Source organism: Salmo salar, chromosome 24 (genome assembly GCF_965601325.2).
Source record: "Salmo salar chromosome 24, fSalSal1, whole genome shotgun sequence".
In the NCBI taxonomy this organism is placed as follows: domain Eukaryota; kingdom Metazoa; phylum Chordata; class Actinopteri; order Salmoniformes; family Salmonidae; genus Salmo; species Salmo salar.
The window spans coordinates 26,370,786-26,385,523 of NC_138314.1; the positions used below are offsets into that span (position 1 = coordinate 26,370,786).

General features: G+C 43.0%; 1 protein-coding gene across 1 annotated transcript in view; it reads left to right on the forward strand.

Moving 5' to 3' along the window:
- The window catches only part of LOC106585475 (citron rho-interacting kinase), a 50,521-nt gene that overhangs the window by 17,739 nt on the left and 18,044 nt on the right, over nt 1-14,738 (forward strand). Inside the window, exons 16-22 of the mRNA XM_014171718.3 lie at nt 720-913; nt 990-1,125; nt 1,207-1,311; nt 1,487-1,627; nt 9,436-9,546; nt 9,714-9,933; nt 10,102-10,272. Coding sequence (XP_014027193.1) covers nt 720-913; nt 990-1,125; nt 1,207-1,311; nt 1,487-1,627; nt 9,436-9,546; nt 9,714-9,933; nt 10,102-10,272 — 1,078 coding nt within the window. The remainder of the gene's footprint in view (nt 1-719; nt 914-989; nt 1,126-1,206; nt 1,312-1,486; nt 1,628-9,435; nt 9,547-9,713; nt 9,934-10,101; nt 10,273-14,738) is intronic.

Consider the following 14,738-nt stretch of genomic DNA (forward strand, 5'->3'; position numbering starts at 1 on the left):
AGGAAGGATGGAAGGAGAGGAGAGGAGAGGGTGGTAGGGAGGAAGGAAGGAAGGAAGGCTGGAAGGAGAGGAGAGGGGAGGGGAGGGTAGGGGGAGGGAGTAGGCTGTGTGATGCTGTGCTCTGCCCCTGTGGGATGGGGTGTGTAGGCGTTCAGTAGCTAGAGCTCTCAGTCTCTCTTTCCTAGCTAGTGGTTGTGTAACCAGGGATGGAAGTCATAGAGGGATCCGACCATGAGTGGGAGGGATGTGTCATCCGCATCGTTCCCAGGTCGTGTCAGCCCTGGATGTGTGGACTTCAGAGGACCATGGTGCTGCAGCTATATTTTTATCCTAGTGTTTGTCTCAAGCAAAGGAAATAGGAAACATACAGACGTAGCTCAGTATGTGCCCTATCTCTCAAAGGTACTTGTATCTATTTTTAACTGTGGAGCACAACCCATTGAATGTCAATGTTCCTGATGATCAGAATCTGACATTACTGACGTTGGTTTGGGATACTATGTCCATTACTCAGAGGGCTGATTTCAGAACAGTCATCATTAAGACCACAAAACTCTATTAAAAGTACCTTAAATAGTTGTCTCATGTAAGTTTATCTCCTACAATCTCTGTAAGATGTTCATGTTGTCTGTTAGAACAGAACAGACCAGTTTAACAGTTGAATAGCATGACTTCTATTCTCATGTAACCCCTCCTATGTTTTCCATGTTCTGTGTTAGAACATTGAGACGCTGAAGACCACGTGCACCATGCTGGAGGAGCAGGTCCTGGAGCTGGAGACCCTGAATGATGAGTTGCTGGAGAAGGAGAGGCAGTGGGATGCCTGGAGGGGAGCCCTGGAGGAAGAGAAGAACCAGGCTGAGAGGAGGACCAGGGAGATCCAGAGACTGCTGGACAACGAGAAGCAGAACAGGTAACACACACGCACACAAACATACACAAACACACAAACACACACTCATATGGTCCCCTCTCTTATTCCTCTTCAGGCTACGTGCTGACCTGCGCAACTCGGAGGCTCGTCAGTCTATTGAGCAGGCCGTGAAGGAGCACAAGGCTGAGATTCTGGCCCTGCAGGAGGCCCTCAAGGACCAGAAACTCAAAGCAGAGAGCCTCTCTGACACAGTGAGCCTTATGTGTCTGTCTGTCTCTCTGTCTATCTCTCTGTCTAAAGCAGACCCGTACATCCTGTCTCTGTCCCTCTAGCTGAATGACCTGGAGAAGAAGCATGCCATGCTGGAGATGAATACAAGGAGTCTGCAGCAGAAGCTGGAGACTGAGAGGGAGCAGAAGCAGAGGCTGCTGGATGACGTAGGCTACGTTTTTCTTATTCTGCCTGTGTTATATTTGAGTTATTTATATCATATAATGTCACATACCTGGGCTTAATAAAAAATCCTCTATTATAACCCAGTATGTTTGTTTGTCTTGTGAGAAGTGAAATATCACAGAATGTCTGTTGATACTGTTTGTGTCCCTCCCCCAGCAAGGAAACCTGCAGCAGCAGTTAGATGTTCAGAAGAGCCACATCTTCCGGCTAACCCAGGGGCTGCAGGACGCTCTGGACCAGACTGACCTGCTGAAGACTGAGAGGACTGACCTGGAGTACCGGCTGGAGAACGTCCAGGTACTGTACACACACACACGCATGCATGAGCAAACACACACATACAGTGCATTCGGAAATTATTCAGACCCCTTGACTTTTTCCACATTTTGCTATGTTACAGCCTTATTCTAAAATTGATTCAATTGTTTGTTTTCCTCATCCATCTACACGCAATACCCCGTAATGACAAAGCAAAAGCATTTACATAAGTATTCATACTCTTTACTCGGTACTTGGTTGAAGCACCTCTGGCAGCGATTACAGCCTCGAGTCTTCTTGGGTATGACGCTACAAGCTTGGCACACCTGTATTTGGGGATTTTCTCCTATTCTTTTCTGCAGATCCTCTCAAGCTCTGTCAGGTTGGATGGGGAGCGTCGCTGCACAGCTATTTTCAGGTTTTTCCAGAGATGTTCAATCGGGTTCAAGTCCGGGCTCTGGCTGGGCCACTCAAGGACATACAGATACTTGTTCCGAAGCCGCTACTGCGTTATTTTGGCTGTGTGCTTAGGGTTGTTTTCCTGTTGGAAGGTGAACCTTTTCCCCAGTCTAAGGTCCTGAGATTTTTTTGTTTAATCAATTTTAGAATAAGGCTGTAACGTAACAAAATGTGGAAAAAAGGAAGGGGTCTGAATACTTTCCAAATGCACTGTAGACACATTTGTAATGGTGTTTTTTTTTACATTGGATAAAAGTAGAGACTCCGAGCTAGAAAACGGTACACTGCATTTGAGAAACATTGAGAAAGTAATCCTGCTTTGAAAGTTGATAAACTTGTTACCCCACTTTTGAGAAAATGGCCCATGAATTTCTTTATCTACACCCGGTCAGCATCGTTCACATCCTCTTAAGCCTTAGCCTCTCCCCTCTCTTTGATGATTCACAGTGTAGTAAACAACCAAAGATTTCAAGACTAAAAGTGGTGAAAGTAGTAGCAAAAAGTAGTAGTAAAAATGAACTGTATCTAGTCCTTGGCCTATATCCTAAACTGGCTTTGGTGAAGGTCTTGTTGTTCTTCACATTACTGTCTCTGGTAAACACACACTATATCAAATAAAATCTAAGTTTATTTGTCAAATGCACAGGATACAGAAGGTGTAAATGGTACAGTGAAATGGTAACTTGCATAGTGGAGTGTGTTGTTTAGACATGTAGCTAGCTAGCTAGCTAGCTAAACGATGAACCATAATTCCAACTCTAATGCCGTGTTCAAAACAACTGGGAACTCTGAAAAAACAAACTCCAACTGGGAAAAATGTATTTGAACAGTCATCCAACGCAGAAATTCAACTCTGGAACTCAGGCCTCTTTCTAGAGCTCCTACACAGATCATACACATACCACTTACCCGTATACATGGATGAACGCTTCTCTCTCTGTCATGGATGCCATGGTTGCCCTTAGTTTGAAGATGTAATCCGGAGACAGGTGTTTTATACAACAGCTGTCACGTCCTGGCCAGTATAAGGGTTAATTGTTATTGTAGTTTGGTCAGGACGTGGCAGAGGGTATTTGTTTTATGTGGTTCAGGGTGGTGTGTTGGTAAGAGGGCGTTTGATTTAGTATTTCCGGGTTTTTGGTTTATGATCTATGTTGAGTCTAGTGTGTCTGTTTCTATGTTGGGTTCATTGGGGTTGGGACTCTCAATTGAAGGCAGGTGTTGTCTATTTGCCTTTGATTGAGAGTCCCATATATGAGGGTGTGTTTGTGTTTGTCTGTTGTGGGAGATTGTTCTTGGATTGCTGTGGTGCCTTCAAGGCTGTCATTTTGTCGTTCATCGTTTTGTTTATTTTTGTATACGTGTTTGTTTGGTTTTCCCTTCTTTTCCGGTAAATAAAGAAGATGAGTATACACATACCTGCTGCGTTTTGGTCCGCCATTTCTAACGACGAGCGTGACAACAGCCTTCTTACTGTGTTCTCTTTTTGGACTCTCTGCATTTGGCAATCATCTCTCTGCTTCCACATGGCATTCCACTGATTTCAAAACTCTGTCAACATCTTCCATGACAACGACACCAATAGCGCTATTAACTTCAGGGCAGCAATGTTGAGAGCAGTAGCAAAACTTTTTCAGTTTTCATTATATCTTTCAAAAAAAAGCCACGGTAGACAGGATTTTCCGCACATACTTTGCAGCTCATGTTATAGACAGAAGCATGTCAGACTAATCCGAACTCATCTCTCGGCATGTCCAGCCCATCCATTAGCTCAGCCAATCAAATCAAATCAATTGGTCATATACACATGGTTAGCAGATGTTATTGCGAGTGTTGCGAAATGCTTGTGCTTCTAGTTCCGACAGTGCAGCAATATCTAACATGTAATCTAACAATTCCACAACAACTGCCTAATACACACAAATCTAAGTAAAGGAATGGAATAAGAGTAAGAATATATACGAATAAATATATGGATGAGCAATGACAGAGCGGCATAGGCAAGATGCAATAGATGGTATAAAATACAGTATATACATATGAGATGAATAATGCAAGATATGTAAACATTATTAAAGTGTAATTATTGAATTGACTAGTGATCCATTTATTAAAGTGGCCAATGATTTCAAGTCTTTATGTAGGCAGCAGCCTCTCTGTGTTAGCGATGGCTGTTTAACAGTCTGACGGCCTTGAGATAGAAGCTATTTTTCAGTCTCTCGGGGTCAGCTTTGATGCACCTGTACTGGGTGGTAGCGGGGTGAACAGGCAGTGGCTCGGGTGGTTGTTGTCCTTGATGATCTTTTTGGCCTTCCTGTGACATCGGGTGCTATAGGTGTCCTGGAGGGCAGGTAGTTTGCCCCCGTTGATGCGTTGTGCAGACCGCACCACCCTCTGGAGAGCCCTGCGGTTGTGGGTGATGCAGTTGCCGTACCAGGTGGTGATTGAGCCCGACAGGATGCTCTCAATTGTGCATCTGTAAAAGTTTGTGAGGGTTTTGGCTGACAAGCCACATTTCTTCAGCCTCCTGAGGTTGAAGAAGCGCTGTTGCGCCTTCATCACCACACTGTCTGTGTGGGTGGACCATTTCAGTTTGTCCGTGATGTGTACGCCAAGGAACTTAAAACTTTCCACCTTCTCCACTGCTGTCCCAACAATGTGGATAGGGGGGTGCTCCCTCTGCTGTTTCCTGAAGTCCACGATCATCTCCTTTGTTTTGTTGACGTTGAGAGAGAGGTTGTTTTCCTGACACCACACTCCGAGCCTCCTCCCTGTAGGCTGCCTCGTCGTTGTTGGTAATCAAGCCTACTACTGTTGTGTCATCTGCAAACTTGATGATTGAGTTGGAGGCATGCATGGCCACGCAGTCATGGGTGAACAGGGAGTACAGGAGGGGGCTGAGCATGCACCCTTGTGGGGCCCCAGTGTTGAGGATCAGTGAAGTGGAGATGTTGTTTCCTACCTTCACCACCTGGGGATGCCCGTCAGGAAGTCCAGGACCCAATTGCACAGGGCGGGGTTGAGACCCAGGGACTCAAACTTAATGATGAGCTTGGAGAGTACTATGGTGTTGAATGCTGAGCTGTAGTCAATGAACAGCATTCTTACATAGGTATTCCTCTTGTCCAGATGGGATAGGGCAGTTTGCAGTGTAATGGCGATTGCATCGTCTGTGGACCTATTGGGGCGGTAAGCAAATTGAAGTGGGTCTAGGGTGACAGGTAAAGGGGAGGTGATATGATCCTTGGCTAGTCTCTCAAAGCACTTCATGATGACAGAAGTGAGTGCTACGGGGCGATAGTCATTTAGTTCAGTTACCTTTGCTTTCTTGGGTACAGGAACAATGGTGGCCATCTTGAAGCATGTGGGGACAGAAGACTGGGATAGTGAGAGATTGAATATGTCTGTAAACACACCAGCCAGCTGGTCTGCGCATGCTCTGAGGACCCAGCTAGGGATGCCATCTGGGCCGGCAGTCTTGCGAGGGTTAACACGTTTAAATGTCTTACTCACGTCAGCCACGGAGAAGGAGAGCCCACAGTCCTTGGTAGCAGGCCACGTCGGTGGCACTGTATTATCCTCAAAGTGGGCAAAAAAAGTGTTTCGTTTGTCTGGAAGATTCCTGTATTTTTCCATGGGTAAACCAACTAGGCTCGTTATTATTATTTTTTTTTCATATTTAGTTTGTTATTAAACCTGCTTGAAAATCTATTGCAAGACTTGAAAATGGCTGTCTTGTAATGATCAACAACCAACTTGACAGAGCTTGAAGAATTTTTGAAAGAATAATGTGCAAATATTGTACACTCCAGGTGTGCAAAGCTCTTAGAGACTTACCCAGAAAGACTCTCAGCTGTAATCCCTGCCAAAGGTGATTCTAACATGTATTGACTCAGGGGTGTGAATACTTACAGTGCCAGTCAAAAGTTTGGACACACCTACTCATTCCAGGGTTTTTATTTATTTTTACTATTTTCTGTTTTTTTTACTGCAGTAATTTTGCTGTGTAACTGCATTTAGATGTTATTCTGCAATTACTGCATCCAAAATACCACAGTTGACTGAAGTTACTGCACTTTTACTGCAGTTTCAAAACGAGAGGAAAAAGGCTTAGGAAAAAGGATTAAAAACTCAAATTGCGGGAAATACATAGCAATGAAAACAACTACTGTTGTTCTCAACTTTCTGTGGGTATAATTTGTATTTGTAATCTCTTGATATTGAACTCAAAAGCAACTACTATGGCCAATGCGAAATGCGCATTGGCCATTGTCATGAATTTTGAGCTGACAATAGGGTATTGTTGTTTGTTATATTTTACTGTTAAAATAGGGCTCCAGAATTCACCACATGAGGAAGTGAAAACTCTAAACACATTAGCTAGATCTCTAATTAAGCAATAAGGCACTCGGGGGTGTGTGTTATATGGACAAAATAACATGGCTAAGGGCTGTATCCAGGCACCTCCTCATGCCTTAATGCTTAATTAGAGAGCTAGCTAATGTGTTTAGAGTTCACTTCCACATGTGGTGAATAAGCCCCAAAATAAATGTGCATATATTTTTCTTTTATTTATTTCACCTTTATTTAACCAGGTAGGCAAATTGAGAACAAGTTCTCATTTACAATTGCGACCTGGCCAAGATAAAGCAAGCAGTTTGACACATACAACAATACAGAGTTACACATGGAGTAAAACAAACATAGAGTCAATAATATAGTAGAAAAATAAGTCTATATACAAAGTGAGCAAATGAGGTGAGATTAGGGAGGGAAAGGCAAAAAAGGCCATGGTGGCGAAGTAAATACAATATAGCAAGTAAAACACTGGAATGGTAAATTTGCAGTGGAAGAAAGTGCAAAGTAGAAATAGAAATAATGGGGTGCAAAGGAGCAAAATAAATAAATAAATACAGTAGGGGAAGAGGTAGTTGTTTGGGCTAAATCATAGATGGGCTATGTACAGGTGCAGTAATCTGTGAGCTGCTCTGACAGCTGGTGCTTAAAGCTAGTGAGGGAGATAAGTGTTTCCAGTTTTAGAGATTTTTGTAGTTCGTTCCAGTCATTGCCAGCAGAGAACTGGAAGGAGAGGCGGCCGAAGGAGGAATTGGCTTTGGGGGTGACCAGAGAGATTTACCTGCTGGAGCGCGTGCAACAGGTGGGTACTGCTATGGTTACCAGTGAGCTGAGATAAGGGGGAACATTACCTAGCAGGGTCTTGTAGATGACCTGGAGCCAGTGGGTTTGGCGACGAGTATGAAGCGAGGGCCAGCCAACGAGAGCGTACAGGTCGCAGTGGTGGGTAGTATATGGGGCTTTGGTGACAAAACGGATGGCACTGTGATAGACTGCATCCAATTTATTGAGTAGGGTATTGGAGGCTATTTTGTAAATGACATCGCCGAAGTCGAGGATCGGTAGGATGGTCAGTTTTACGAGGATATGTTTGGCAGCATGAGTGAAAGATGCTTTGTTGCGAAATAGGAAGCCAATTCTAGATTTAACTTTGGATTGGAGATGTTTGATGTGAGTCTGGAAGGAGAGTTTAGAGTCTAACCAGACACCTAGGTATTTGTAGTTGTCCACATATTCTAAGTCAGAACCGTCCAGAGTAGTGCTGGGCAGGTACAGGCAGCGATTGGTTGAAGAGCATGCATTTAGTTTTACTTGTATTTAAGAGCAGTTGGAGGCCACGGAATGAGAGTTGTATGGCATTGAAGCTCGTCTGGAGGGTAGTTAACACAGTGTCCAAAGAAGGGCCAGAAGTATACAGAATGGTGTCGTCTGTGTAGAGGTGGATCAGAGACTCACCAGCAGCAAGAGCGACATCAACGATGTATACGGAGAAAAGAGTCGGCCCAAGAATTGAACCCTGTGGCACCCCCATAGAGACTGCCAGAGGCCCGGACAACATGCCCTCCGATTTGACACACTGAACTCTATCAGAGAAGTAGTTGGTGAACCAGGCGAGGCAATCATTTGAGAAATATGATATATATATATATGAATATGAATATATATGATATTAGTGCACACAAAGATGTATGAAAATGCATATTTACTGAACAAAACAATTCTGAAAATTCTGAAACCCTATTTTAACATTAAAATATAACAAACAACAATACCCTATTGTCAACTCACAATTCATGACAATCACTGGATTAGGTTGCACATCAAAATATCTTGAATCATGAATTCCTGCTTGGACATGTTAGATGAAAGAACGTATTTATTGAATGGCCTATTATCTCATTAGTCTATTACACAGTCTAAAGCACTGTGAATTACTTTATAAAATCATGGGCTGGTGCCACTGAAAAAGTTGGTGGCACTGTGGGAAATATGAGTCTGGAGCCCTTGTCAAGGGATGTGATTTATTATCTGCTGCAGAGTAATGTGTTCTACTGTCAATTTGGCCGTTGGGAAGAGAATCATTGAGTAAGAATTTCCACAACAGATGTTAAGCCGAAAAATATTTTGGTAGGACAAGGCTATCTATGTATGTTTGTGCACATGGAAGTCAGTGATTTATATTTACTATAGGTTAATGAGGCAATACAAATGTGATGTGACTAAAATATGATTAAAAAGAAAGGGCATTTTGTTGGCCCACTATTTTCGTCGTTTTGAATAACTAGACTAAATCATTATATTATGACAAAAATGTGACTTAATGATACTTTAGTCTAAATGACTAAGACTAAGACTAAATCTAAAAAGAGTACCAAAATTAACACACACACACACACACACACACACACACACACACACACACACACACACACACACACACACACACACACACACACACACACACACACACACACACACACACACACACACACACACACACACACACGCTAGTCACTAGTCACTTTAAAAAATACCACTTTAATAATGTTTACATATCTTACATTACTCATCTCATAGGTATATACTTAATCTTATACCATCTATTACTTGCCTATGCCGCTCGGCCATCGCTCATCCATATATTTATATATACATATTCTTATTCCATCCCTTTAGATTTGTGTGTATTAGGTAGTTGTTGTGGAATTGTTAGATTACTTGTTAGATATTACTACACTGTCGAAACTAGAAGCACAAGCATTTCCCTATACTCACATTAACATCTGCTAACCATGTGTATGTGACCAATAACATTTGAATTGATTTGACTCAGACAGACAGACAGACAGACAGACAGACAGACAGACAGACAGACAGACAGACAGACAGACAGACAGACAGACAGACAGACAGACAGACAGACAGACAGACAGACAGACAGACAGACAGACAGACAGACAGACAGACAGACAGACAGACAGACAGAGTAGAAATTCATTGCCTTAGTAATGTTCACTTAGCTCCACCTGCAGGCTGTGTACTCCCATGAGAAAGTGAAGTTGGAGGGGACCATCACCCAGCAATCCAAACTCATAGACTTCCTCCAGGCCAGGGTGGACCAGGGGGGCTCCAAGAAGAAAAAGGTGAGACTGGACAGCTCACAATACAGGTACAGTGACACAGAGTGCATTAATACATACATTACCATTTCTAGAGCACCTTCTCATGGACCTTTTCATTTTACCCCAAATATTTTCTCTGAATGTTTTTCAGTGACAGTTGTGTGTGTGTTTGTGTGTGTTTGTCCCAGGGTCTATTTGGGCGGCGCAGAGAGGACCTGCTGGCTGCCATGGCATCCCAGGGCCAGTCCCAGGTGCCCCAGCAGGTGTCCCCTGCACCCTCCATGAAGCCGGTGCCCCTGCAGTACAGTGACATGAAAGTGTCCCTGGACAAGGAGCGCACCCGCTGCTCTGAACTGGAGGATGCATTGCAGAAGATGAGACTGGAGCTGCGCGCCCTACGAGAGGAGGGTGAGGACACTGTCATCTCAAATAAACAGGAAATAATCCCACTGAAGACCACTGCTGTGGTCCAGCACATGCTATCTCACAACAAGCAGCACATCAAACTCACACCAGGTCTAATGACTTTCCCTTTATGATTTCTCTCTCTCTCTCTCTCTCTATACACACATCCAGCGGTCCAGTACAAGCCTGTGGACCATGGTGGTACCCCTGACACCCCTGCCACAACACGGCAGCAGATGATGATGTCTGCCATGGTGAAGTCTCCTGAGCACCAGCAGGGCCCGAGCAACCTGCTGGCTACCTCGAACTCTGGCCGCAGGAAGGAGGCTGCCACCCCCGAGGGTGAGTCCTTCTGGAGAAGTAGTGGACATGGGAGTGTCTATGGGTCTTTCTATAAACTAGGGTACCAGTGAGGATTACCTACACTGGACAACTTTCTACAGCTGTTGGTACGTTTGGTAAGAAGAATGTCCCTCTCCCCAACGGTGTGATTACTACCTCTGAGGGTTTAGAGCTCGAGGTAGTCACCTCATACAAGTACTTGGGAGTATGGCTAGACTGTACACTGTCCTTCTCTCAGCACATATCAAAGCTGCAGGCTAAAGTTACATCTAGACTTGGTTTCCTCTATCGTAATCTTTCACCCCAGCTGTCAAACTAACCCTGATTCAGATGACCATCCTACCCATGCTAGATTACGGAGACATAATTTATAGATCAGCAGGTAAGCGGCTAGATGTTCTTTACCATTCGGTCATCAGATTTGCCACTAATGCTCCTTATAGGACACATCACTGCACTCTATACTCCTCTGTAAACTGGTCATCTCGGTATACCCATCGCAAAGACCCACTGGTTGATGCTTATTCATAAAACCCTCTTAGGTTTCACTCCCCCCTATCTGAGATATCTACTGCAGCCCTCATCCTCCACATACAACAACGTTCTGCCAGTCATATTCTGTTAAAGGTCCCCAAAGCACACACATCCCTGGGTCGCTCGTCTTTTCAGTTCGCTGCAGCTAGCAACTGGAACGAGCTGCAACAAGCATTCAAACTGGACAGTTTTATCTCAATCTCTTCATTCGAAGACTCAATCATGGACACTCTTACTGACAGTTGTGGCTGCTTCGCGTGATGTATTGTTGTCTCTACCTTCTTGCCCTTTGTGCTGTTGTCTGTTTCCAATAATGTTTGTACCATGTTTTGTGCTGCTACCATATTGTGCTGCTGCCATGTTGTGTTGCTACCATGTTGTTGTCATGTTGTGTTGCTACCATGCTGTGTTGTCATGTGTTGCTGCCATGCTGTTGTCTTAGGTCTCTCTTTATGTAGTGTTGTGTTGTCTCTATTGTCGTAATGTATGTTTTGTCCTATATTTTTGTTTAATTTATTTGTATTTTTAATCCCAGGCCCCTGTCCCCGCAGGAGGCCTTTTGCCTTTTGGTAGACCGTCATTGTAAATAAGAATTTGTTCTTAACTGACTTGCCTAGTTAAATAAAGGTTAAGTAAAAATGTATAAAATAAGTCATTGATAATAATCTGCCATTTTTCTTCATGTCATTACATTAAGATATACAATTCACAAGTTGATTGAAATGTTTAACCCTGTATCATGGTTGGTGTCTTGATGAATTCCAAAATCGTGTGTCATAAAACATTATTTTTCTGTACATTTATGGCAGCGTTAGTTGTCGTTGAACTTGAATCCTGTAAGAATCCTGGATCTGGCTGTCTGGCAGGTTTTACAGAGACATCTCAGAAATGCAGCGGAATTATATAACAGTTCGTGTATCCTTATGTTACAGGGTGAAAATAGTTTTCATGGGCACCAAAAATCCAAAACAATTAATGCAATTGCAAAATCGAATGCTTCTAACCAAAAGAGTCACCTTACCTTGATACTTAAAACCTAAATCGATACTGTCATTAGTGTGGTTCTTCAATAACTATGCATAATACTTGTCGGATGCGCGATTGGTGTCCGGCTGATTAGATACACTGTGATATTTTCACACATCATCTGATCCAGGAAGGAATTTTCCAAATGAAGGTCAAGTGATGGACAGCTGTTGTGATTTCACATGCAATGCAACAACCAGAGCCGGTCCTGACCTCCCTGGGGCCCTAGGAAAATTCTGCTAAGGGGCCCTCCTACCTGACCCGTGAGCCATGTAAACCATTTGCCATTGCCACACAGTTACACCTGACACCCCAGTGCTCCCACTACAATCCTCCCTACTTTAAAACAGTTTGCTCCATCTGTCGGTCTAACAATAAGTAGACCTATACAGAACAGAATGAGGTATAAACAAACAATATTTATTGAATAAAATATTTTCTATAGAATCTTAAGATAAGTGAATATTAATATTAACATAAGAAATTGTAGAAAATATAGAGCTTTGGCTCTGCTGCCTGGTAATTAGTCCAGTCCTCACGATATTATACAATTATCTTTTAACAATGTAAACATAAGCCTATGGCTGCAGCTATATGTCTCAAAATAGTAATATAAAACCTATACATCTGTGTGATTAACTTTGGTTCCCTCTACAGCCTGGGCATTTTCAGCATCAGCATGGGCACCAGTCTATCTGGACTGTCTGGAAGAAATGGAGAAAGTATGTCACATAGTTAGTTAAGCAGTCATTTACACACATGCACTTCTGCCATACAATCTTAAATGTTACTAAGTGTGTAAACATTTTAATGTTTGAATTAAAATATTCCCATCAAAATATTTCTCTGCACTTTCTTGAGGCAAAATCATCAAGGAAGTCATTATTGGACATGTGTTTCCCCACATCATGATTTATGCTCATGATGGCCAGACCATTCAAACATTCCTGTGACATGGAAGACCTCCGGTAGCTTTTGATGAGCTTTCATTTTGAAAAGCTCCTCTCTGCCGATGCTACTGTTACTGGTAGGGTGACTGCAATTCTTAGGGCTATCCAAAGGTTAGGATAGAGTTCCTCCAGGTTTTTATCACAGAGAAAGGAAAGCAGCTCAAAGGCAGTCATCTTACCTGATGACAGATCAGGTCAATTCTGAATCTTGTGTGTCAGATCCATTCCACTGACGTCACAGTCATCTCTGAAGGTTAGAGTGTTTTCAACTTCCATGCAGTGAGCCTTTAAAGACTCACTGGACATCTGAGAGCCAGTGCTGAAGTTCAACAGCAGTCTATATTTGGTTTTCACCTGGTTGAGTGTTTCAAATCTCTCATCCATGGATGTCTCAGCAGAGTCGACCACAATGTTGAAGTAGTTGACTTCAAGGTTTTTCAGTGCATCAGTCACTGGTTCATCAGGAGCCTCATAGCTGAAATGCCTCTTGCTGTTTCTCAGTCTCTTCTCTTTCAGAACAGCCTCCACATTCATTTCTTCACAAATGCTTTTGTTTGGGCCTCAGAGAATCCAGTTTCCTGGTATGTAGTGAGGGAGGCCTTTGCATTTGAGACTAAATTCACTGCGATATCAACTACATTGAGGTGGATTGGAGGAGCTTGTTCACCTTGTTTGTCATTGTCAGTATCTCACACCATACGACACAGCAAATCAAGAAGCGGTAGGACCCAACTTCCTCTGCAAGTGCTTGTGCCTCCACTTTGGCCACAGGACTGTTGATCGTCTGTCTGGCTTCCAGTAATACCTCCCAAACCTCAGAAGCCTGATACCTGATTGCAGAACACTTTGGAGCCTACTTTCCTATCTTGTGTCACTCCATGACTTCACGGTTATGTTCACGTGTTTCTTCAAAAACACTCCATCTTCATGTGCCAGCTGAAAAGAAGGTGAAGAGCTTTAGCACAAAAACCCAACTGCATCTTTTGAAGATTTGGCAGCATCTGCAATGACAAGGTTTAGAGTCGGTGCTCCACATGAGACAAACACAGCTCTGGGATTTTTTTTTAGCAGTCTGGCTTGTACTCCTTGGTGCTTGCTCTTCATGTTGGCCCCATTATCATAAGTTTGCCCTGTGCAATCTTCAAATGGAATCTTCAGCTTATCTAAGATGACAGTGGACAGATTCAAACCTGTAACCTCAACATTCACAAAGCCAAGGTAGTGCTCCTTGATCTCTGGCTTTCCCTTTAAAGCCACGCTTCTTAGAATAATGGACATTTGCTCCTGGTGACTAATGTCAGGTGTACAGTCCAAGATAATGGAGAAGTACTTTGAGTCTCTGACTTGAGTCACTATTCCTTCCAGAATCTTGTCACTCATAATCTGTATCAGCTCATTCTGTGTGTGCTTCCCAAGGTAATGAGCATGTGTCTCTCCATCTTTAATTTTGCTGAGATGATTTTCCATAACATGGTCAAATTTTGCCAGTAATTCAACCTCTTTTAGGAAGTTTCCATTATCTGGTTGGAAGAGCTTGTCTGATGAACCCCTGAATGCTAGGTTTCTTTCAGCCAGAGACTGGGTGATACTTATTAAATGTGTAAGGAGATCCCGCCATCTCTTTCTTTCAGCCTCCAAAATTGTAATTTGTATCTGGTCAAGAGTCTGTCCCCAACTTAGGCGCAGATCAAGTTCTCTCCACTTAATCATATTGTTGTGTGTTCAGGACTACCCTCATGGTGTTTCAGAATGGCGTTGATATTTCACCAGTAATTCATTCCTTCCTTTATTATTTTGTAGTCTTTTTTAGAAAAGAGCTTACAGCAAAAACAATACACATCGTTGTTTTTGATTGAGTTTGAAAGCTAGCTCCTGGTAATCTTTTCTTCATTTGACAGCTGTCTCTGTAATACGCCTGAATGGAAACCCCTTCTAGACTTGTCTTTAGGGTAAGTA